Below are 23370 nucleotides of genomic sequence, written 5' to 3'. Positions count from 1 at the left end.
CTACTTTTATCTTTGTGTTTGTTAAAATTAAATTACAAACTAGGCTTAGTATTTAACAAAATCAATCCAATATCCATCTATAAACTGTATTATTGTCTCAGCGTAACTATAATTTCCATAATGAAATTCTTGGACAAACTTTTTGACACATTGGTTGCAGTGAGTTCTCAAGCTAGGCAGTTGGCCACAATGTGATCTCGCTGCATTCAATGTGTCAATTGGTACACAACCTATTCCAAAGCTTCCTGCATTCGCCAGGGAAATGCTTGGTCTGTCAGGCTCTGCTGACTGTATCTCATCTCATAACTCTGGGCAGAGTCGTTGGATGTCATTCACGATGGTTGCTGAATGTAAAGGGCCGGAGCTGTATGTTGCTTGCATGTCAACTTTGTGTGGCGGTGGGATTAATATGCTTTGTGTGTGCGCGCACGTCGCGGTCGGCCATTCGGCCGGCCCGTTTCGCGCCTTCTCCCTTCTCTTCTGATTACAGCCATTATTGTTCAACACTCTCCAGGTGCGGTCTGCTCTGGGCGCAGCTCAGCGGAAGAAACTGTCTTTCCGAAATGTCTCCAATGTGGTCGTACAGCTGTTGCATACCATAAAATTTTCGATGGAGGTTCCCTTCTCGAATATGGCGGCAGGCGGGGGTCCAGGAGAGCTGAAAGTGAATGCAGCGCGTAAGGTAAGCCTATTCACCTCGGTTATTCCCTTCAATTTTATTTTTAGAAGTTTGTGTGAGCCTTGTCTTGTATATTACATTATGATTGTTATAATTTTTTTTAAGACATATTTTGAAAAAAAATAATAAATGATGGATTTGAAGATTACCACACACGAGGTTGATTTTCATGCTAGGTGTAAGTTTCTACCCAAGTATGCCCATCATTGGTTCTATTAAGTTTATACAGCCAATAATGGACCAACTTTATCAGAAAATCACATCTGGCCTGAATAGCACGCTTGCGTTTCTGATCTGTGAATCCTGCTTTACAACTGTGCCAAATTGTGGTCCCATGATGGCACAGTTTTATAATTAGTTGTTATTGTTTTCATCAAATATTGACAGATATTTTATCTGATATTTTGTCTGGTCTTTAGGACATAGTTTACATGTATTTACATGATACAGTTGCTACAAGTTGCATGGATTTTTTAGTGATATGACTTTTGTATGTATTGCATGGTGTATTAAGTATGAATATTGTTTCTTTTAGGATGCGGTAAGTGCAGCTTGAATGCCTTCATTATTTCATTTGAGTAATTTTTTTTCAAAGAAGGTAAGTAAGTTTTCAATGAAAACTTCTGCCATGTTAGGTGAGTGGGACCTTATTCTGACTTTTTCAACTATGCAAAAAATCCACTCTTTCTTGTAATTCAGCTACTTTCTTTGAGATATTCCTAATTAATAATAAACCTTGATTTTTTGACTAATTTACCCTAATTTTTCTTCCTTATGTGAGCTGATGATTCAAAAATTGTTTCTACTGCTACTCATATTTGTTTAATTTCAGTCCACCTACCCCCCTTCCCAAGAAACTCAATCCATTTCGATTCCATTTACTTCTTCATGGTAGACAATTGTTGTACTCTCTTAGGATTTTAAATTACTGGTGGCAATATCGCATGTGCAAAGAAACATCATATTGGAAATATTTAACAGTTTTATTTACCTAGATTCAGTAACAATAAGTGTCATCTTAGATTTTTATCTATTTATTTATCTATCTATCAATCAAATTTTGCTAAGTGTAGATTTTTTTTGAAGTTGAGTTGTTGTGTGATGGTGTGGGTGTTTTGTGGCATGCCCGGCTTATAGGTCCTAGACCTGCAGAGGGCCTTACATGCTGACCCCTCTGCTGCGGGAGGTCGAGCGTTCGGAGGCTCCAACACACTTGACCTCAGAGACATTGGTGGAAAGGTTAGTTAGCATGATGCTATCCTGTTCAAAATAAGGGTTAAAAGATAAATGTTTCCTTTCTTACTTTTTATTCTTAAAATTTACAGGAGCGACTTCTATTGTCAGTCTTGCCACAGCACGTTGCTGTGGAAATGAAAAAGGATATAATGAGCCCTATTGAGGGCCAGTTTCATAGAATTTACATTCAGAGGCATGAAAATGTCAGTATTTTATTTGCTGATATTGTTGGTTTCACTGTTTTGGCCTCACAGTGCACAGCTCAGGATTTAGTTCGACTTTTGAATGAATTATTTGGACGATTTGATCAATTAGCCAATGTAAGTATTTGAAGATCACTTTCATCAGTCTTTTGCTTAGATCAGCATGTCTGTATGATTTTCCTCATTTCAGGATAACCATTGTCTTCGGATAAAGATCCTTGGAGACTGTTATTACTGTGTATCTGGTTTACCTGAACCTCGCTCAGACCATGCCCATTGTGCTGTTGAAATGGGCTTAGATATGATTGATGCAATTGCGTAAGTTTTGTTGTTAGATGTTTGTCTTGTATTATACCGTGTATCATGGTTACGACACAACAGTATGTTGCCTACTTGCTCAAACCGTAAGGCGCCATGGCTCCTGCTGTTGTGTTAGCCTGGACACACGGTACTGTTTATTGTGCCTAGTACGTCAAAGCATAGAGTAAAAATGTTTGTATTCCTTTAACCACTCCAGGTCAGTAGTTGAAGCAACTGATGTTCAATTGAATATGCGTGTTGGAATTCACACCGGAAGAGTATTATGTGGTGTATTAGGCTTAAAGAAATGGCAGTATGATGTCTGGTCAAATGATGTAACAATAGCCAATAACATGGAGGCTGGTGGAGAAGCTGGGTACGTTTATAAATCTTCTGTGTTTTAATCGGTTTTAACTGAGATTGAGAGAGAAATTTTAACTCTCTGTTTTACAGACGAGTACACATCACCCAAGCATCACTGGACTGTTTGGCTGGACAATATGAAGTAGAGGATGGCAGAGGAGGAGAAAGAAATCAGTACCTTCATGACAACCAAGTTAAAACATACTTCATTGTACCTCCTGAAAGACGAAAAAAGGTATTGTATCAGTCTTAACTGTTATATCTTTAGTTACTAGGCTTATTTTATCCTGTTTATTCTGCCTATATGTTTCATTTAATTAACATTATTTCCAGTCCCGCTACCTCTAAATTCATTACTTGAAAGCTGTCTGGTCCAACTGGCCTGGACTTTCCCCCCATCCGTCTCCCAACTACCTAATTACCTAAAGAACAGTCTTGCCATTGTCACTCTTGAGTTCTAACTGGGTCATGTAAATTGCATCAACTATTGCATTATGAACTAAAGCCTTAAAGAGAATTTCAAAAATATTCTTGTAAATAAACCATTCTTTATTTGCCTTATTTTATACCTTTTTACCCAGCTTATTTTGTGGTACCCTTGTTTGATATGATGAGTCCTTGATTGATATGATTTGATTTGGTTAGAGTCTACCAGTCCTGTCTTTATGCAAACAGTTACTAATGGGTTTTCTTATATCAGGCTCAAGAGGTCTTCTCTGAAGGTTGATCAGGAAGGATCCATTTTATTGAAGCTATGGCCATAATAGTTGACCGACCGACTCATTGGGCATAAATACTACTGTAGGGATGAAAAAAATTTACAATTTTATGACTATGAGTCACTCAAAAAAGTTATCAAATGTAGGTTCTGATCTGATTGAGAACTGCCCTGAATTATTGAGAGTAGTGCCTTCATTGAAAGAGAAAGTTTGATTATTACCTTGTGTGGGTAGCTAGTTTAATTCTGAGATGAATCTTGGGCATTGTCTTCAGTTCATATTAAATGACTGTAATTTTCCATCAATTCCTTTTCTCAATCTTTGTGTCTGTCGCTATTGTTTGTCTTGTCAGGTTTGGTGCATGACTTACTAGAACTCCCCAATTCATTCCCAATTATCTGTGTTGGCTATTTTAATCCAGCTTATTTTGTTTTTGTGTTTGTCTCATGTGAAATATGTATATCCTCAACCTATCTGCACACTCTGCATGGTACTTTGGGCACACTTCATCTTGGCATGTAGGCAACAGAATCTTGAAGTGGCTTGCAAATGCTCACTTGGTTAAAAGTTTCTCCCATATTTATTTTTTATTTTTTTCAAATGTACCTCATGATATGAAATGTTAATACAAGAATGTCTGTCTAAGTTTTGTATATTTCCATTTTTTAGATTGAAGTAATAATTATTTCCATTTAACTTAACATCTCTACTTTTATCTTTGTGTTTGTTAAAATTAAATTACAAACTAGGCTTAGTATTTAACAAAATCAATCCAATATCCATCTATAAACTGTATTATTGTCTCAGCGTAACTATAATTTCCATAATGAAATTCTTGGACAAACTTTTTGACACATTGGTTGCAGTGAGTTCTCAAGCTAGGCAGTTGGCCACAATGTGATCTCGCTGCATTCAATGTGTCAATTGGTACACAACCTATTCCAAAGCTTCCTGCATTCGCCAGGGAAATGCTTGGTCTGTCAGGCTCTGCTGACTGTATCTCATCTCATAACTCTGGGCAGAGTCGTTGGATGTCATTCACGATGGTTGCTGAATGTAAAGGGCCGGAGCTGTATGTTGCTTGCATGTCAACTTTGTGTGGCGGTGGGATTAATATGCTTTGTGTGTGCGCGCACGTCGCGGTCGGCCATTCGGCCGGCCCGTTTCGCGCCTTCTCCCTTCTCTTCTGATTACAGCCATTATTGTTCAACACTCTCCAGGTGCGGTCTGCTCTGGGCGCAGCTCAGCGGAAGAAACTGTCTTTCCGAAATGTCTCCAATGTGGTCGTACAGCTGTTGCATACCATAAAATTTTCGATGGAGGTTCCCTTCTCGAATATGGCGGCAGGCGGGGGTCCAGGAGAGCTGAAAGTGAATGCAGCGCGTAAGGTAAGCCTATTCACCTCGGTTATTCCCTTCAATTTTATTTTTAGAAGTTTGTGTGAGCCTTGTCTTGTATATTACATTATGATTGTTATAATTTTTTTTAAGACATATTTTGAAAAAAAATAATAAATGATGGATTTGAAGATTACCACACACGAGGTTGATTTTCATGCTAGGTGTAAGTTTCTACCCAAGTATGCCCATCATTGGTTCTATTAAGTTTATACAGCCAATAATGGACCAACTTTATCAGAAAATCACATCTGGCCTGAATAGCACGCTTGCGTTTCTGATCTGTGAATCCTGCTTTACAACTGTGCCAAATTGTGGTCCCATGATGGCACAGTTTTATAATTAGTTGTTATTGTTTTCATCAAATATTGACAGATATTTTATCTGATATTTTGTCTGGTCTTTAGGACATAGTTTACATGTATTTACATGATACAGTTGCTACAAGTTGCATGGATTTTTTAGTGATATGACTTTTGTATGTATTGCATGGTGTATTAAGTATGAATATTGTTTCTTTTAGGATGCGGTAAGTGCAGCTTGAATGCCTTCATTATTTCATTTGAGTAATTTTTTTTCAAAGAAGGTAAGTAAGTTTTCAATGAAAACTTCTGCCATGTTAGGTGAGTGGGACCTTATTCTGACTTTTTCAACTATGCAAAAAATCCACTCTTTCTTGTAATTCAGCTACTTTCTTTGAGATATTCCTAATTAATAATAAACCTTGATTTTTTGACTAATTTACCCTAATTTTTCTTCCTTATGTGAGCTGATGATTCAAAAATTGTTTCTACTGCTACTCATATTTGTTTAATTTCAGTCCACCTACCCCCCTTCCCAAGAAACTCAATCCATTTCGATTCCATTTACTTCTTCATGGTAGACAATTGTTGTACTCTCTTAGGATTTTAAATTACTGGTGGCAATATCGCATGTGCAAAGAAACATCATATTGGAAATATTTAACAGTTTTATTTACCTAGATTCAGTAACAATAAGTGTCATCTTAGATTTTTATCTATTTATTTATCTATCTATCAATCAAATTTTGCTAAGTGTAGATTTTTTTTGAAGTTGAGTTGTTGTGTGATGGTGTGGGTGTTTTGTGGCATGCCCGGCTTATAGGTCCTAGACCTGCAGAGGGCCTTACATGCTGACCCCTCTGCTGCGGGAGGTCGAGCGTTCGGAGGCTCCAACACACTTGACCTCAGAGACATTGGTGGAAAGGTTAGTTAGCATGATGCTATCCTGTTCAAAATAAGGGTTAAAAGATAAATGTTTCCTTTCTTACTTTTTATTCTTAAAATTATGAACTGTCCATTTTTTTTTACTTTTATATTTTATTGTTGTCTTTAAGTATTGTGCACTATTACACACTGAATATTACAGTCCTTAAAAATTCATGTCTAATCCTTTTTTTTCTTTTCCTTAGAAAAAGGTTACTGAAAAGTTTAAAAGACCTTTCAAGAAGAGACATTCTAGTGTTTATCATCAACCATCAAATCGAGTAAATAAGTATCTTGCTCAAGCAATTGATGCACGCAGTGTGGATAGAGAGAAGTCAATTCATGTCAATTTGTTGACATTGTACTTCAAAGACTCTGCCAAGGAACATCTTGTAAGATTAGTTGTATTGGTGAATTTTCACTATTGATATTAGTAATTATTATAACTGATGAATTCAAATTTGTTTACAGTACCACAAAGATGTTGATCTTGGATTCTCAAGTGGACTGGCGTGTGGGCTTGTACTCCTCTTACTTCTTGGTGCCCTTCAAATTGCTGTCCTTCCAAGGACATTGATTGTGCTGCTTCTCTTCCTCCTGACATTTGTCTGGATCTCTGTAAGTTTTGTGAGTGAAGTTATATTTTTTGGTGTACGTTTTCGTATTGGCTACTTATTTTCCTTTCACGTTTTTGCAGGTTGTATTAATGTTACTGTTAGCAGTTCGCCTCCGATGGATCACTCATAGACTAGACATCTCTCGTAGCTTTGTGTTACGGGTTGCTATCACTGTATTTACAATTGTATTGGTATACTCTGTGGCTCAGGCTAATGCTGTAAGTATTCCTATTGGATTTGTTTTTAATTTGAATATCTTGGCTCTTCAATGTGTTTTGTTTACAGTTTACCTGCCATTACGATGCTCCCTGCATCCTCCATTCCTCTGCCAATGTTACTTTAGAAAATGGAGGACTGACAGCAGTGGGATTAGGCAGTGCTGTGGGACTGGATAGAAATCACCGTGCTTGCCCAATACCACACTACATTGCGCTCTCATGTTCTCTGGGTTGTCTGGCAGTTGCGCTATTCTTACGGTTACCCATTATGATCAAGGGAGTACTGTTATCTCTGATGGGATTGATTTACATGCTGCTTGTAGTACTGTCCCATCCAGAAGTATTTACATGCTATGATCAAAGAGTTCAGTAAGTAATTTATTCCTCTGGTTTGCTACTTATTCTTGAATGACAATTATTTTGAATCTTTATATCTTTATCCTCTAGTGCTGTGATCCCTCAAGACCAACTTAGCATTGTGTATGTGTTCATGTTTCTATTCGCTGTTATTATTCATGGAAGACAAATTGAATGGACTGCAAGACTCGACTTCCTCTGGCAAATTCAGGTACAGAGCTTTGTGTATAATTGTACCTTAAGAGCATGACTGACTTCATAATTTTTGCTCATTTCTGGACTTTCATCTATCAGGCCAATGAAGAAAAAGGAGAGATGGATGCATTGCAAAGTAGCAATAGGCGAATTTTATTTAACCTACTTCCTGATCATGTTGCCCTACACTTTTTAAACAATCAGCTGCGTAGCAATATGGTAAGTCTATCACCTTGAATATTAAATTGATATAAAAGAGGAGACAAATTTAGTTCCCCATTAAATTTTCCCAAATTATGTTGATATGTTGTCTAAGCAGTAAGTTATGAATAAATTCTAGATTACCTGCTTAAAATCTGAAGCAACTTTAAAATACAAATTCAATGCTTTTGTTTCAAAAGAGGTAGACTTAAGTTGTGTGGTTGCAGCAGTGCCATTGTGTTCCCTGTTGCATTTTTGCATCATTTTCATTTCATTAGGCTTTTGGAAACAAGGGAATTCCCTATGCTACAAACTGTACTTCCCCTAATTACCCTTCTGCTTTTCAACTTTCTCCTCAAATTCTGATTTGTTTAAAAAGGCATTGTCCACTATTCTTAGTCAAAAATTGTGTTTCAATTTACTTAATCATCCAAATTCATACTCTCTTCTGTGTTTTTCTTCCTTTTCCCCTCCTCCCTCCCTCCCTCCCCGTTTAAAATTCCTTCCTTCCTTGCTGACATCATGTTGCAATACCTAAATGCTTCTAAATTCACATTTATTTGTCATTTTTGTGTTCTTTACCATCAAAAATTTGCTTTACATGCTGCTTTTAAAATGATTTTCTTTTAACTCTTCAAACCTTCTAACATCATGTGTGCTTGCAAACCTTTGCTTCTCATCCTACCCCCTAATCCACCTCATGACTGCTGCTGCTGCTGCTGCTGATGCTGTTGTTGCTGCTACTGCCATGGGCGGCTACACACACACAGAGCACTCTGTCTCAGGAGCTGTACCATCAGAGCTACTCCCGTGTGGGTGTTGTCTTTGCATCCATCACCAACTATCACGAATTCTATATAGAGCTTGATGGAAACAATCAAGGAATGGAATGTCTTCGCCTTTTAAATGAAATAATTGCCGATTTTGATCAGGTGAGTTAACATTGTTTTAATTTAAAGTATTGTGTAATAAAGACTTAGGGTCCTATGTTTAAGGCCCTAGGATGCTCTGTTTCTAATCTAATCTAATCTTAATCTAATAAATACTTAAGGTCCTATGTTTAACAATATTTATTTCTATTTTCTCAGTTATTGGAAGATCCACGCTTTAAAGCTATTGACAAGATTAAAACAGTGGGCTCAACTTATATGGCAGCTGTTGGTCTTTTACCTGAGCACCGCATTTTAGATGATGATGAGGAATCAAGTGCTGGTCTACATATGGGCTCTCTCGTTGAATTTGTGTTTGCTATGCGTGATACTCTTTTAAACATCAATAATAATTCATTCAATAACTTCAAGCTGAGAGTTGGTACGTTTTCCATCTATCCTGTTCCGTTGTCATTTCTCCTCCATTTTTCTTCACACTGTGATAAATTCTGTTCTGTTCTAATACTGTTAATTGTGGTATGCAGGTATCAATGTTGGTCCAGTTGTTGCGGGAGTTATTGGTGCTAGGAAACCTCAGTATGATATTTGGGGCAATACTGTAAATGTTGCAAGCCGTATGGATTCTACTGGGGAACCTGATCGAACTCAGGTAAGGTGCCTTCATGTTTCTTTATGTTTTGTGTAAAATTTCCTTGAATAGGAAAAAATGAACATTATTTTTCTTTTTTAGGTCACTGAGGAGGTTTTCCAAATACTGCGTAATCAGCCTTATCAGTTCCAATGTCGTGGTGTAGTGAAAGTTAAAGGAAAAGGAGATATGACAACTTATTTCCTCAATGATAGGAAACCCCCAGGAACTATTCGTATTGATGAATTACCAGGTCTCCGAGGGCAAGCTGGGTTAGGTACGATTAATGGCTAACTTTACATGACTTAACAAGCTTGGCCTCATGTGCATATTGTATATTGTACATGGTTGATACACCTTTTAAATCAACCTTTCTGTCTATGTTTTCTAGATTCCTACCCTTATTAATACTGTTCTATGTTCCTTTCAGTGGCCAATATGTATGGTGGAGTTGCTACACCTCTTGCCCTCTTACATCAAATTCAAGGTGACATATCTCGTGGTAAATGTCATAGAAGAGATGATGCTAATGTCATGCTCCCTAATTGTTACCGCAACAATTCTCGCCTCCCACCACTTCGAGAGGCTATTCAAGGATCGGGTAGTAGAAATGGAAGTGTAGGGGGCAATGGTGGCCCAGAAAATGGTTTTGGGAATGCTGAAAATGAACCTTTATTGCCTGATCCAAAATTTGGTCACAACTATCAGGTCAGCTTACATTTAAAAAGTGACTGTTAGTTAGTTAGATTTTGATAGTAGTAGTAACTATTGATTGTTAATAACACATAATGTTCAATTCCAGCAACCCATGAAAATGCCTGGTTCTTACCCTAATAACCATCACAACCATCAAAGTAGTAGTGCAAGCCATATGAATCATATGAATCATGTTAGTCATGTCAATGGAAGGGCCAAAAGATCTTCTCTAGAGCGAGAGCGAGAAGCAGCAGATGTCATGGCTCATCATGGACAACCACCCCCACTGCCACCTCATAAAGGAATTTCTCACATGCAATTTCCCTCTGCCCCTAGTGCATCTGTACTGACTCCAGCAAAGAGACATCAACAACCTCACCAGGAACCAGCAAGGTACAAATCTCACTTTTTAGCGATTTGGCTTGAATCATTTTAATTTTACTTTTTAAAATGTATCTGTTCTTCAAATGCTTTTAGATATACTCCTCCCTGGCCAAGAGGAAGTGATTCCAGCAGTTCTGGTCGTCATCTTTTCACCAGCAACTCAAATCACACTAATAACAACCATGGCAATAATGTGGCTTCTAATGACATCTTAAGCAAACCATATGTGAAGCCTCTTCCTCGACCACCTGGTAAAGATGGAAGACACCATCGCAGCAGGGGACACAATTCTCACAGTAACAGTGGGAATGCCCCTCCCTTACCTCCTCACCAGGGAATTCACCCAGCATTAAGAAGTGATCGTGAACGTGTAACTGCTGAAGAAATCAATCCCCGTTCAAAGCATAGGCCAACTCACAATCCCCCTCAGTTGCAGAGGCATTATTCAGATGAGAGCTTGCAAGGTACATCTGCTATTGCAAATGGGTTTTACTTCCCCAGCCCTGCTGCTCACAGAATTCACTCTTCAGCTGATGAGATTAGCTCACTCAACCACTCACCAAGTATTAGTTCATCTGATGAAAGCTACAGTCGAACAACTGATGCTAGCCCTTCTCCATCTCCTCCACCTGGCAATCCAGGATTAAGTAGTGAACCTCCAGAAAGGTGGCTTTATCCATCTGACATCCAAGTAAATCCTTGTTCTTCACCTGAGCACTCACCAAGAGCTGCTCACGATTACATTCCTCCTCAGTGTCTTATATCAAGCAGTCAGAATAATAATTCTGATGAAGGTAGAGGTGCTTCTCGAGGCTCTGGAGGTAGGCGTGAATGGAACGCCTCTCCTCAAAGACACCGAAGTAATGGATCATCTGGTGCCAGACGAAAAGCTGGCGATAAATTACATCCAGCCACACTATTAGCCTTAGCCCAGGGAGCTGTTGATTCATCCTGTGTATCTAGTCCTCTACCCCCACTCTTAGATGGCGACGATTCATATAGGGGAGACAGTTGTGGCAGTTTTGAGTATATTGGAAGGCAAGAAGCACTGCGACATGCTATAGAATCAAAACAACCAAGTAGAGCAATGAAAAAGACATTATCTCCTTTGAATGTAGAAAATGGTGTTCGAAATGGCTTTTCAGATGATCATGGATCGCCTGATGAAAGCAGGAGAACCCCTAGTAAATTGAGCCTGCCCAAACATTCTCCTAACGTTGAAGGTTCTGAGAGAGAATCAGAAAACAATGAAGAAAATCACTCTCACTCCCACTCAAGATCCACGTCTAGTGGCAAATCATCAAAGAAAGATGGCTTTAGTCAAACTGATCGAAAGGATGTTGGAGGTTCTGGCCGCCATCACAATCATCATCATAACCATCATGGACATCATGGACACCATCACCGTAAAGATACTACTGATGGAGCTGGAGATGGACACCCTATTGAATCTCGCCGAGGTCATCAAACTCGGGCTGAATTTGAACGTGAAATTCAAAAACGGTTAGACGATCCCAAACTGCTTAGGAATTCCAGTCAAGAAGAGGCTCACTCTATTACAAGTCCAACAATAGTGAATGAGTTAGGTGTAGCATCACTCAAGAAACATCAGCAGCAAGTCAACAACTCACCTGCTGGAATGCTGGGCAGGTATGTAGCTGAGGCTCCTTTGCCTACTTCTGCCCCTAGTAGTGCCAACAGTACGTTGGCCCAGACACACCACGTTGGCTTAGCAGCCATACAGGAGCTGGCCAGGCGTCAAGCAGAGGAACTGGAATTGGAAGAATTGGCTTCGCCCAAACCCACTGCATCACCTGCTCCTATTCTTGCCTTAGGGTCTAAAAGCCCCCTTCAAGAAAAAATGACTCTTGTTGGTGACCCTGATGACTCTGAGAGCTCCACTATAACAGGACTCAGGCTGAGTGCGGACCTCACCTCTCCCCCAAGGTACTAAAGTTTGTTGGTCCTTCAGGATTGTGCATCCGCTGGTGCTGGTATTGAACCTAATGGTGGTGGTATTATTACTAACTGAAATAAACTAAGAAGAGACGTCATCTCCAAAAAATTTATAACAAAACCTAATGTCACGGAAGTCACAATATTCAATTATTAATTAGCAAGAGCTTCGAGTATTTTGCTCTGCCTTTATGTTCACTCTCAAGACAAAGCTCTTTTAACCATTTTCTCTTAAAATCAAAAATGATGACCGATCTTCTTTAGTTTTCTCCTGAAAGGCATGGTGTGATGTGTTTGTGTTTGAAGTTTTAACAGGGTTGCATGGCATCTTTGGTGCAGAGTGAAATAAGAAACTGGTTGGTTGGATTGTGGCCTTTGCATGAGGTTCGTTTGTTATTTCAGAGTGCTGAATTAATGCTCAACTCAAACTGCATGGACAGTTGCATCTCAACATTTAACCATAGAAGCAAAACCAGTGATACTTTCCCTCTCTATTCCATTCCCATGTTTACAGGACTCAATCTTGTAGGGAGAAAGGTGTAAATTTTCTAATCAAATTTCTGTTTTGTCTACAAATTTGATTTAAATTGTCTTACAATACCTCGACTTGTGTATTTTGGCTTTAGAAAAGCTAATTAAAAGCTATCTATTTGTAGTAGAGTATTAAACGTTAAAATTTTTAATGTACTTCATTATAGAATGTAATATACAGATCTGCCCCAGGATTTTTATGACATTAATTAAAGCTATGCAGTGCCTGCTGAGATTTTTGGTTAATGAATGTCTTCCAGCTTTTACTGAAAGAATAACAAGTTTTTTCTATCTATAAGAACTAGTTTGTTTGATGTTAAACATGCGTTTGTCTTGGTTTATTCAATTTGAAATGCATGCTCATAAAGTTTTACTGGTAACAATAATATTCTAATGTACCTTATTTTGGGTGTAGTCTTCTGGAAATTGCTGTATGCTATCCTTATATTTACTGACTCCATTTATATATTTTTTTAATTTGAAAAAATTTAGCAACATTTATTAATTTTGTGTTTTAATTTATCATTCAGGAATCCCAGTGGTGAAACTGTTAATGAAGGACAAGAAGAAAGGAAGAAAGATACAGAGATCCAAGAGAATAATGTTAATGAAGAGGATATTGATGAGATTGAAAGCTTTGAACGAGAAGAACAACGAATACAAGAAGAAGTTGAAAGACAGGTACTTATACTTGTTTGAAGGACAAGTTACATGATCATACCGCAAAGCTACTGTTTGTGCTTTTCTTGGTCAATTTTAGGTCCTCAGTTGTTATTTTAAGAAAAGTCTAAAATAGGATGGTGATTTTTTTGAATTTGTTTTCAGGAGGCTGCTGTTAAGCGAATGCTTGAAGAGAGTGCCAAGTGTGTTGAGAGGGGTATTTTCACTACAAATGGGGCTGGAGGGGAGACAAGTCAATCTGAATGGAGTGAGGATGATGATGAAGAAGATGAAGATGATGATGATGATGAAGATGAAGATGATGAAAACGCAGCTTCAGAACCTTTGCTTAATGACCGAGAATCCACTGGTTATACAACTGATGACCCAGCCTTAGAAAATGTTTCCATGTTGAATGAAACAGGACTAACAGATGCTGAAGGTATGTACAAAGCAAAGCAGCTCATGAAAATGAGAACTGATGACAACTCTCTTGAGTTTTAATATCTTATTCTGGTCAATTCCAGGTGCATTGAGTGATGTTAATTCTGCCTGTGATGGCCATGACGACATGCATGATGGAGATGATAATACTAGTCTTTCATCGCGGGCCTCTTCACGTGTGTTTGACTCTGATGCTCTCATGAGTCTGGATTCTATGAGTGTATTGTACGACTCTGAATATGATAATTGCTGCAGAACCGATGATGACCTAGGAATTCCCCCCACACCAATGCAGCACATTCATGCCGCTAGTATAAGATCTGTTTCGCAGAGTATCATGCGTAATTTTGGACAGCCTCGTAGTGAGACTGATAGTGATGTGTGAATTATGTCAAATATTTTAAATAATATGCTCTCTTTGAAGAGATGATATCTACATTGAGCATTCTTGTAAGAGGCTCATTTCGATGTGATAGTTTGATTGTATTTTAATCTAGTGCCATTCCGCAAGTTATAAATGTCTAGCAATTCTCAATTTTGAAATAATTTTCTTGCGGATTATATTACGGTGAGTTTGCTTTCCACCATGAAATCAAGTTTAAGTTTGTCAATTATTAGGTCTGACACTCACTCATGTAAGAAAACAGATGAAGGAAATTGTTGCTAGTGATTGTTGACCGTAGCTTGTTTTTTTACTTCAGATGTAGTGCACAGGCCAATTCTTAATTTTGTTGTGATGATTATTCAGTATTTTTTGTATGAGATGGCATTAGTTTAATACCTGAACCATTTCTCTATTTTAATTTTCTTTTGTTTGTCCATCAAACTAGATGGAAGGATAATTTTTATTTTGTTCTTGTTTTCTTTTTCTTTTTAAATAAGAATCTAATGTGTTTTTAACAAATTTTTTTCTATCAGGATCTTATATTGACATTATTTTCATATGTGTTTCAATTTTAAATGTACTTTATGAAAGAACATGCTTCTTTTGTAGTGATTCTAGTCTGTTTTTTTTCTTCTTCTAATCATGGGCATTCTATACTCATTCTGTGAATTGGGTTCATCTATGTGGTATACTGCTTCTGCATACACTGGGATATTTTCTTGCCATTGATTACAGTACATTGTGAGGCCTGTTTTATGTACAACAATTTTAAAGAACCAGTTTTTGGGAGCGCTGTTAATGAAGGTAGGACTCTATTTTTAATCTTTATTTTTTAATCAGAGATGTAAGGTGCTCTGTCCTAATACATATGTTCACATTCTGAATACCATGTTCTAATTCCCATTTTAGTTTTTTTTTCTAGAGGCTTTCTATCCTTTAAGAGTTTTCTTTTTGTTAAACAGAGAGTAATGTTTTTTGTCTCTTTTACTCATAACCACAATGCCAAAGCATTTTGTTGATATGTACCTCAAGTAACCTCAGCTTGTGTAGCCTTTTTCAAAACCCAGGAACTTAGTTTCAGTTTCCTGTATGTACATTTGTAATTACTCATGTTAATATGTACATGAACAAATATGTGATGGATTTTATTGGACCTAATTGTAATCATTGTTCAGATTTTTGTTTGCAGTTTCATGTAATTTTAATCGAAGATTTTTGTTTGCTGGATGGATTTTAGAGACTATCTGTAGACTTAATTGATAAAAAGTATGTCCATTGAATACAAGTCCAAAGTAAAAAGATTCTTGGTCCACGTTTGTTTCAAATTTGGCTACTGCATCCATTGAAATTTCATACCGATGGTTTGATGAATTTATCTATCTAGCCCCGCTACTAACCTTAATTGCCAAACTGTAGGACCAGAGGTCGCACCATGTCAATTATATATTAATGAAAAGGTGCTTGGCTTACTAAGAGTAGGTACAAGACAGTTTGTCCTGAACTCCCCTGCCCCCCTTTTTCAAAAAAATCGCTCCTGCAGTTTACCAGAATCTCTAGGTAATAAACTTTGGAAGTTAAGTTAAAGCACTGATATTTATTATCTTAGTCAAGTAAGTCTTGCTTGATTGTATGAGACTAATCTCCATAGTGTACTGCTTTCAGAGACTGAGGAGGAACAAATCTTTGCTAGTAAGTATTTTTTAAGAAAATCTCATGTGGCCTGTTTTTGAAGTGAGCTTTTGCTCACACTCTGAGGGTTCTTCAATATTGAATGAACCTTTCTGTTAAGTCCATCTGCTTGACCGTCTTGTTTTACCAACTTTTTTTGTTAAATGAACATAACTGTCATTTGGGATCAGTCTACCAATAGTGTTTACCATGATAAGAAAAGTATGTTATTGCCAAATTCTTTCACATCTGGAAAACTTTGGATTAGTCTTTTGCATTGATAACTTGAAATGGTAAGGTTTCCTGACTGTAAGATTTTATCAAACTGAAAGGGTGTTGTTTTGTCAGTAAAATGCTCTATTTTGAGCTTTTTTAAACATTGTTTCTGAAGGCAATGTGTAGCTAGCATGTTTGGTAATTTTAGAATGCTTTTTTTATTTGTCTGTATGTTTAAACTACAAATTCTCTCCTTTTTTTTTAATCTGTCAATTTTTTATTTTTTTTTAAATGAACTGTAATATTAAATTTGTTTTTATTCAAGGATAGCAGATTTGCACCTGACTAATCCATGTGAAATGTATGAAACAGTGTTGGTGACATGTCTATCAAATACAGCCCATCAGTATTTCCAGTTTTAATTTTGACATCTCTAAGAAAATAATTGTTTATACTTGACGTAAAGTTTTGTGTTGTGACTGTTTGAGAGGTGGCTACTTTTTGACTACGAAATGTTCATCCCATTGACTTAATGAAAATATTTCTCTATGTTTTGCTTGGTTTACTTCTAATGCAATTTGTATTCACTCTCTGTTTCTCATTACATTTACAGTGTTGTCCATTTGTAGATGTTATAAACGCATAATATTGAGAGAAATGTTTATGTGTTGTTTGCACTGAGGCTGTTAGTTATCTGTAAATGCTCGGTTTAGTTCTCAATTTGTAGCTATGTACATAAGTGTGGCTATGCTCTGCCAAGAATAAAGTTGATAACTAATTATTCAACTAGCTTTATTTTGATCCTCGAAAACATGGCTGCGCCGCACCGACCAATCCAAGAACGAAACTTATCGCTTTGGTCTGAGCATGAATGTCTCTGGAAACACTTCAAACGCCACCATGGGCTCTTGAGGAAGCCCCCGAACCATTGAACACTGCACGAGTAGGGCTGGATCGAGGTCGGGGGGTGGGATGGAGATGGGGTGGGGCCAGGTCCATAGCCTGGCTGCCCCTGAGTTCCCTGGGCTGGCGGCTGGCGGCGGACCAGAGCCGAGGGTGGGCAGTGGGCTCGCAGTCTCAGGCCTTCACCAGCGGGAGCAGGACGTCCGGGCTGGAGGCACCGTGTCCATTTACGTGGAAGGAAATTTGGTAAGTCTCCTTAGGAGTGAGATAATGGATGGGGACTATAGTAGAGGGAGTTCTGAGGGAACTGATGGATTATGGAGTAGGAAGCACATTGCCAAAATAATTGCTTTTTCTGTAAAGTAATTCCCTGGATATGACATTTAAAATTTAACAAAAATAGATATAATCCCTGTCCTTTATTTTTAAGAAATGAATTGAGGAGGCGCAATTGAAGTTGAAGTATATTTACTAACAATAGACCCAACCCTTGCAAAGTTTCACCCCTGCGCACAGTGGAACCCACTGTCCCTGCCGCCCATTCTAGCTCATTTTTTTGCAGTCATTACATTTGCACTTCATTTGCATTCCTTCCAACCGGCCGCGTTTTTATCACAATGAAAGCATACTTCACTGCCGATGTAATTTACATAAATGGACTTCCCTCCCCCCTCCCACAACTGACGACAGTTCTGCGTGTCTCCTTCTGGACAGGAAAACCCCTCATTCACTAAACTTCTGACCAGAGGCGGACGGAGTCTACACCACGACACTTTGATAAACTGTTTGAAAAGCTTGGTGTTGTTGTTGTTAAAGGGAATAACAATGCGAGGCAGCGCTTTGCTGGCCATAGTGGCGCTATGCACCATATCCGCCGCCAACGCCCGTCCGGACTGCAATGCCTGTTTTATGAAGAACGCGGGGAGGGACAAAGGTAATGTACTGTATAACACGCGGTGTTGTTAGAAAGACGCACATAATTATGTCCTTTTTAACGCGGCACTCTACCCATCAATTGGCAGAATCGAATGCGACGGTGGGTGACAGACAGCAGAGGTCTCAACTGGGCGAACAGAACAAGAGTGACGTATCGTAAGTATCGAATTATATGCCATTCCCCACAGCAGAAAAGAGTCGTGTTTTTTTCTCATTTGAAACACGAATAACAGCTCGTTTTACAGGGAGCGCGTGCTCCGCTCGAAGCGCACCGCAGCGTGGGGCGCGCAGCAGGAGGTCCAGCAGAGCGTCCAGACCCGCCTGCGAGACGTACTCCTCGCGCAGAACGCGGAGCGGCTGAGGGAGCGCCTCGAGGCCGACGCAGCAGGTAGGGAAGCCCCACCTCGTCACCCTCGAGCAGAATGACTCGAAACGACTTAAATGATAAAAATAATTCTTATTGTGAAAACCAATTTTATATTTACTTTTTACTCCACTGCGCGGGGGAAGTCCCCCCCCCCCCTCACTAGCTCATTATTTCTTACCTTATTCTGCAGACCAGTGGTGGGAGGACTCTCCGGCCAACGTGGACGGTGCTCCAGAGGGCCGTCAAGAGGGAGGTGAATGGGGAGACATCAAGCAAGTCATCCCGAGCTACTCCCAGCAGGCGGGCTTTGGCCGCATGAGCCATACGTGAACGTGTGGAGTGAAGAGCTAAGAAGTGGAATAATTACAACCAGATGCAACAGTTCTGGATCCGTTTTAATGTATTGCCTCAACAAACTGCCAGACAACACAGAAAGAATGGCAAGATAAAAATACAATAAACGGCTTTAGATAAAAAAATATAGTTCTATAATATGATCTAAAAATGGAAGACATTAATTGTAGAGATATTCCACTTTTTAACCAAGGCTAGAAGGTGGTACCTTATTTGACACATTAATTTCATACTAAACTCGACAAAGTTCACACAATAAGGTTCATGCTATAAACATAACATGGATCGAGACTTGTGTATCCATGTCCATTATGGAGCTAATCTTTCGAATACCCAACCGTTATCTCCCTCATGCAATAACTTTCCATCTGGCTTCTCAGTTTCTTGAGGGCGCCGGAAGCGAATTCGGTCATGTAGTCTGTCACTCTGACCTTGCCAAAATTCTATACTTTGTGGAATCACCATATATCCACCCCTTAATAAAATAAAAAATTATCAGTAATCGTTTTAAAAATTGAATTAATCTGAAACCATAAGAAACTTATTAGGCTCACCAGTTTGGGCGTGGTATCTCCTTATCAGAGTATTCTGTGGTAAGATATTTTTCTTGAGCAGTCAAGACTTCACGTCCAGAAATAGGAGTGCTCTGATTACTGGCACATGCACCAATTTGACTTGCTTTAGGACGTGAATGGAAATACTCATCTGACTCCTCTACTGACAACCGTACAACATTTCCTTCAACTCTCACCTAGTAAAACAATGTTTACTTTAAGCAATATCTTAACCCACAAAATAAAACAGTTATAAATGTTAATGCTTACAGATCTGCGTAAAACTTCCCAGTAGAATGTCAGTGCTGCTTTGGGATTTTCCTCCTAATGATGAAAAGTTGATAAAATTATGGCAAATAGGAAAAGTATGTCAGTAAAATATATACTAGAAGAAACTTACAATTTCTTTAGCTTTCCTGCTCTCATAGTTTGTAAAAAATTTGAATCCATCTGGACCAAAACCCTTTAGAAGTACATATCGAGCAGAAGGAATTCCATCTCTAAGCAAAAGAAAAAGACCATAGTTTCAGAAGCACAGTGGATATAATTAAGCAATAAATAAATGAATAAATATGCATACTTGCTTGCTGTTGACAAGCACATAGCATTTGCCTCCATTACACTGGGATCATTACGCGCTTGATCAAACCAAGCTTTGAATTGACCAATTGGTTCCTTGCAAACAAGATCAGATTCTGTAAACAGTTCCTGTCGACTCCGATAAGCTGCTCGCATACCTGCGACTAAATGGTCAAGGAGTGTTATCAGTATCAATGATGAAATGTGAAGATTTGTGGTTTTACAAAAGAACTTTAAGAAGTTCACCAATTGGGAAACAAATTGTAGATGGCTTCCAATAAAACCTGCAACCCATTACCCATCATTTCAGATTTTGTTGTTTGTATTGCAGCCCGACTTTTGCTAAATATACTATGGGTGGGTACTGATGGGTCCCTCACAGAGACCCCTAATGCAAGATTTGTGAAAATTTATTTATTGCATTACTGAACTTCCAATTTACATTTAGCAAGCAAACTCCGGCTGCAGCAAAATCTGAAGTGTTGGGTGATGAGTGATGGGTTCCAGGTTTCTTTGGAGGGCCACCTTGTTTCGGATTGTCATTTAAAGACAGACCAGAGATAATAATCATAATTTTTTGTCTTTCTTAAAGATGTATCCACGTCACCTACTACATTTACTGTAGAGCCCACAGTAGAGCATTCTAAGTTTGTTTAAGAACCTCGCTATAAAGACAGCAGACGACACACTATTTACTACTAACCTCCACTGTCATACGACATGTTAGACATCGAAACAGTTAGATGCAGATTTTGAGGAAACTTGTTTATCTGCTTAATGATGAGTACTGATTTCCTAGAGTCCAATACAAGCAAACGGAAAGGTAAATGCATTCGGAATGAGAGGAGTATTCGATGTTCTTCTCGTGACACTTCAGTCACGGAGGTTTCTGCTTGTTTATCTTATCTGCTGAGCAGTTTAGACAACCATACAACACAAGTCCAATAAACCAAGTAAAGGTTATTATAAGACTTCTTTAGTAACTAAAATTTTGATTAAAATTGAAATATTGTTTTTCATTTTAATATGAACGAAATGAATCGACCTTTTAAGATACTAAAAATTAGTAACAGTCTGCCGACTGACTAACGTCGTTATAAGGCCGCTGCTCACCGCGTCTCACTTCCTTTTCCTTCATTGGAAGCTCCCTGTGGCATCGGTGCACGTTAGTTCACTTTGTTTTTATTGTCTCTATTGGTATATTTTCTAGTATTGTTCTCTATCTTGCTACTTCTATTATTTAAGTTCGCGCCTACAGTCCTTTGTATTTTTTTGTGCCGGGAAATGTCTTTTCCGATCATGTTTACTGAATCTGCATGTGAACTTGTAACTTCACCGGTCCACACGTGGCCTGCGTTACTGAACTTTTCCCACCTCAGACTATTGTGTACATTCTGATATTCTTGTTTGTGAAGTAGTATTCACTAGTCAACTATTTTAGAACTAATGTTTCGTTGTGACTAAGTGTTTAAAGTTGCTGTTAGAGTACCATAACCTATCTTTCTGTAGCGTCCTTCCTGCCCATACTGTTTATCCGATGACTCAATGTTTTCCACTTCACTACATTGCTTCTATTCTTACGCTTCATATTTTCCTCAGGTTTGCTCGTAACTCATATCAAACGTCAAGATGTCGGGAGGAATCGACGTTCTCGCCCTCAAGGAGGAGGATGTTACCAAGATGCTTGCTGCATCATCTCACATTGGTACTGAAAATGCCAACTTCCAGATGGAACAGTACATCTTCAAACGTCGTGCTGATGGTAACGTGTGTTGTTAAATGTCCTGTGGTACTGGTGTCAGTTTCCATGTGTGTAACTCATTTTGTGTGACAGGTCCCTACATCATCAACCTTCGCCGCACTTGGGAGAAGCTGCTGCTTGCTGCCCGTGCTATTGCTGCTATTGAACATCCAGCTGAGGTTTTCGTTATCTCGAGCCGTCCCTATGGACAGCGTGCTGTCCTGAAGTTTGCTGCCCATACCGGTGCCACCTCTATTGCCGGTCGTTTCACTCCTGGTGCTTTCACCAACCAGATCCAGGTATGTATTGTCATTGCTTCTGTTACTCTGGAACTTAAGGGGGTAAAGCAGGTGTTACCAATTCCTTTATTTTAGGCTGCCTTCCGGGAACCCCGCCTCTTGGTCGTCACTGACCCTGCTACTGACAAGCAGCCCATCACAGAGGCCTCTTACGTTAACATTCCCGTTATCGCTTTCTGCAACACTGATTCTCCCCTCAGATTTGTTGACATTGCTATCCCATGCAACACCAAGGTAAATCACTGTTTTAATATATTTTTCTTACAATGGTTGTTGCTCAGTATGTATTAATAATTGCTATTTCTTTCAGTCCCACCACTCTATTGGTTTGATGTGGTGGCTGTTGGCACGTGAGGTGCTGCGTCTGCGTGGTCAGATTCCCCGTGAAGCCAAGTGGGATGTTGTTGTGGACTTGTTCTTCTACAGGGATCCTGAAGAGGTTGGTATTAGTACAGTTTTTGTACTGCTTTAAAAATCCCATGATGTCTTTTCAAGCATATGTCTGAACTTGTTGATGACTAAAGGATACTGAGGATTTGCCTTGTGGATATTATGAAATTTGACTCTACACTTCAGCATGTTTCTCAAACACTTTTCTCTTCTGTAGGCCGAGAAGGAGGAGCAAGCTGCCAAGGAGGTTGCTGCTGTCCCCATCAAGGTCGAGACTGACTATGCTGCCATCAGCAGCACAGCCACCTGGGAGGGTGAGGCTGCCGCAGTTGTTGCCACTGAGAACTGGGATGCTGAAACTCCTGGTGCTGCTGCCACTCCTGCTGCACCTGGAGCAGCACCTGCCGCTCCGGCTGTGGATCCGACCGCTTTTGTTGCAGCTCCAGCATCAGACAATTGGGCTGTAAGTATTTTGCTAGTTGTTCCTAGATGAAATATTGATAACATTTTGAAATATTTTTTTTTTTTCGGCTTTATAGGATGAGGCATGGCAGCAGGGAACTGCCGCCACTGCTGCAGCTCCAGTTACTACTCCCAGCTGGGGAGGTACTGCCCAATGGTAGAATTCTTGAGAAATAAAGTGGTCAACTAAATTTCTTCTTTTCCTTGCTGATTCCTATAGAAACTTCTCACAATTATCCTTGCACAATTTCTCACTTTTATTGGATGTGCATGACTAAAGTTTGAAAGTAAATGGCTTTCTATTAGGCTTGCTTAAATCTCTGGAACTGTAACCGGCCTTCTGAGGAGGTGAACGGGGAAAGGACATGAGCTCCAATGGAATGAAACCCCTTTTAGCATAAGCATTGAGATGCTGTGCACTTATTTAAATTAAATACTTTCCATTATTCAGAGTTCATAATATTTTGATTACTTTCTCTTTAACTTATTGTTCAAAGAACTCTTTTTACACTATTTCAATTATATTTTTATTTGCTTCACTATTTTTCAGTAATAACATTTCTAAAGCCTCACATGGAAAAGATTTAACCTTGAATATTACTTTTTATTGTTGGCT

At 38.9% G+C, this 23370-nt stretch overlaps 4 protein-coding genes across 9 annotated transcripts in view; 3 read left to right on the top strand and 1 right to left on the bottom strand.

The window, feature by feature from the left end:
* LOC113210518 (Ca(2+)/calmodulin-responsive adenylate cyclase) overlaps nt 1-16950 on the top strand; it is an 86003-nt gene extending 69053 nt beyond the window's left edge. The window contains exons 8-29 of one of the 5 annotated variants that reach the window (XM_052270279.1): nt 2005-2235; nt 2309-2436; nt 2636-2794; nt 2872-3016; nt 4721-4888; nt 6023-6124; nt 6330-6515; nt 6595-6741; nt 6821-6958; nt 7026-7327; nt 7406-7526; nt 7610-7729; nt 8482-8643; nt 8800-9022; nt 9126-9250; nt 9332-9506; nt 9660-9937; nt 10032-10318; nt 10403-12256; nt 13327-13477; nt 13622-13898; nt 13984-16950. In XM_052270279.1, coding sequence (XP_052126239.1) covers nt 2005-2235; nt 2309-2436; nt 2636-2794; nt 2872-3016; nt 4721-4888; nt 6023-6124; nt 6330-6515; nt 6595-6741; nt 6821-6958; nt 7026-7327; nt 7406-7526; nt 7610-7729; nt 8482-8643; nt 8800-9022; nt 9126-9250; nt 9332-9506; nt 9660-9937; nt 10032-10318; nt 10403-12256; nt 13327-13477; nt 13622-13898; nt 13984-14285 — 5781 coding nt within the window. In that variant the 3' untranslated portion in view covers nt 14286-16950. Of the gene's footprint in view, nt 1-2004; nt 2236-2308; nt 2437-2635; nt 2795-2871; nt 3017-4696; nt 4889-6022; nt 6125-6329; nt 6516-6594; nt 6742-6820; nt 6959-7025; nt 7328-7405; nt 7527-7609; nt 7730-8481; nt 8644-8799; nt 9023-9125; nt 9251-9331; nt 9507-9659; nt 9938-10031; nt 10319-10402; nt 12257-13326; nt 13478-13621; nt 13899-13983 lie in introns of all 5 variants that reach the window. The other 4 variants (XM_052270278.1, XM_052270281.1, XM_052270277.1 and 1 more) reach the window with 4 other exon arrangements.
* A 61-nt stretch (nt 16951-17011) lies between these two features.
* On the top strand, nt 17012-18854 carry LOC113210524 (uncharacterized). 2 transcript variants are annotated; one of them, XM_026428571.2, is made up of 5 exons: nt 17012-17318; nt 17889-18006; nt 18095-18164; nt 18254-18396; nt 18566-18854. In XM_026428571.2, exons 1-5 carry the CDS (start codon nt 17142-17144, stop codon nt 18703-18705), a joined length of 648 nt encoding a protein of 215 aa, XP_026284356.1. In that variant the 5' UTR covers nt 17012-17141; the 3' UTR covers nt 18706-18854. The 2 variants fall into 2 exon arrangements, with proteins under 2 accessions (XP_026284356.1, XP_026284355.1); XM_026428570.2 differs by having other exon boundaries at nt 18242-18396.
* Nucleotides 18750-20796, bottom strand: LOC113210521 (pyridoxine/pyridoxamine 5'-phosphate oxidase). The gene is made up of 6 exons (XM_026428567.2): nt 20566-20796; nt 19864-20026; nt 19684-19783; nt 19554-19607; nt 19284-19480; nt 18750-19204 (listed from the first exon to the last, which is right to left on the bottom strand). Exons 1-6 carry the CDS (start codon nt 20693-20695, stop codon nt 19039-19041), a joined length of 810 nt encoding a protein of 269 aa, XP_026284352.1. The 5' UTR covers nt 20696-20796; the 3' UTR covers nt 18750-19038.
* A 95-nt stretch (nt 20797-20891) lies between these two features.
* Nucleotides 20892-22945, top strand: LOC113210520 (40S ribosomal protein SA). The gene is made up of 7 exons (XM_026428566.2): nt 20892-21027; nt 21462-21624; nt 21697-21902; nt 21978-22136; nt 22213-22341; nt 22510-22755; nt 22832-22945. Exons 2-7 carry the CDS (start codon nt 21492-21494, stop codon nt 22913-22915), a joined length of 957 nt encoding a protein of 318 aa, XP_026284351.1. The 5' UTR covers nt 20892-21027; nt 21462-21491; the 3' UTR covers nt 22916-22945.
* The last annotated feature ends 425 nt before the right edge of the window (nt 22946-23370 follow it).

The sequence above is a fragment of the Frankliniella occidentalis genome, unplaced genomic scaffold (genome assembly GCF_000697945.3).
Source record: "Frankliniella occidentalis isolate FOCC.00 unplaced genomic scaffold, Focc_3.1 Scaffold116, whole genome shotgun sequence".
NCBI lineage: Eukaryota > Metazoa > Arthropoda > Insecta > Thysanoptera > Thripidae > Frankliniella > Frankliniella occidentalis.
The sequence above is the reverse complement of the archived record's forward strand: the minus strand, read 5'-3'. Positions and strand labels throughout refer to the sequence as shown.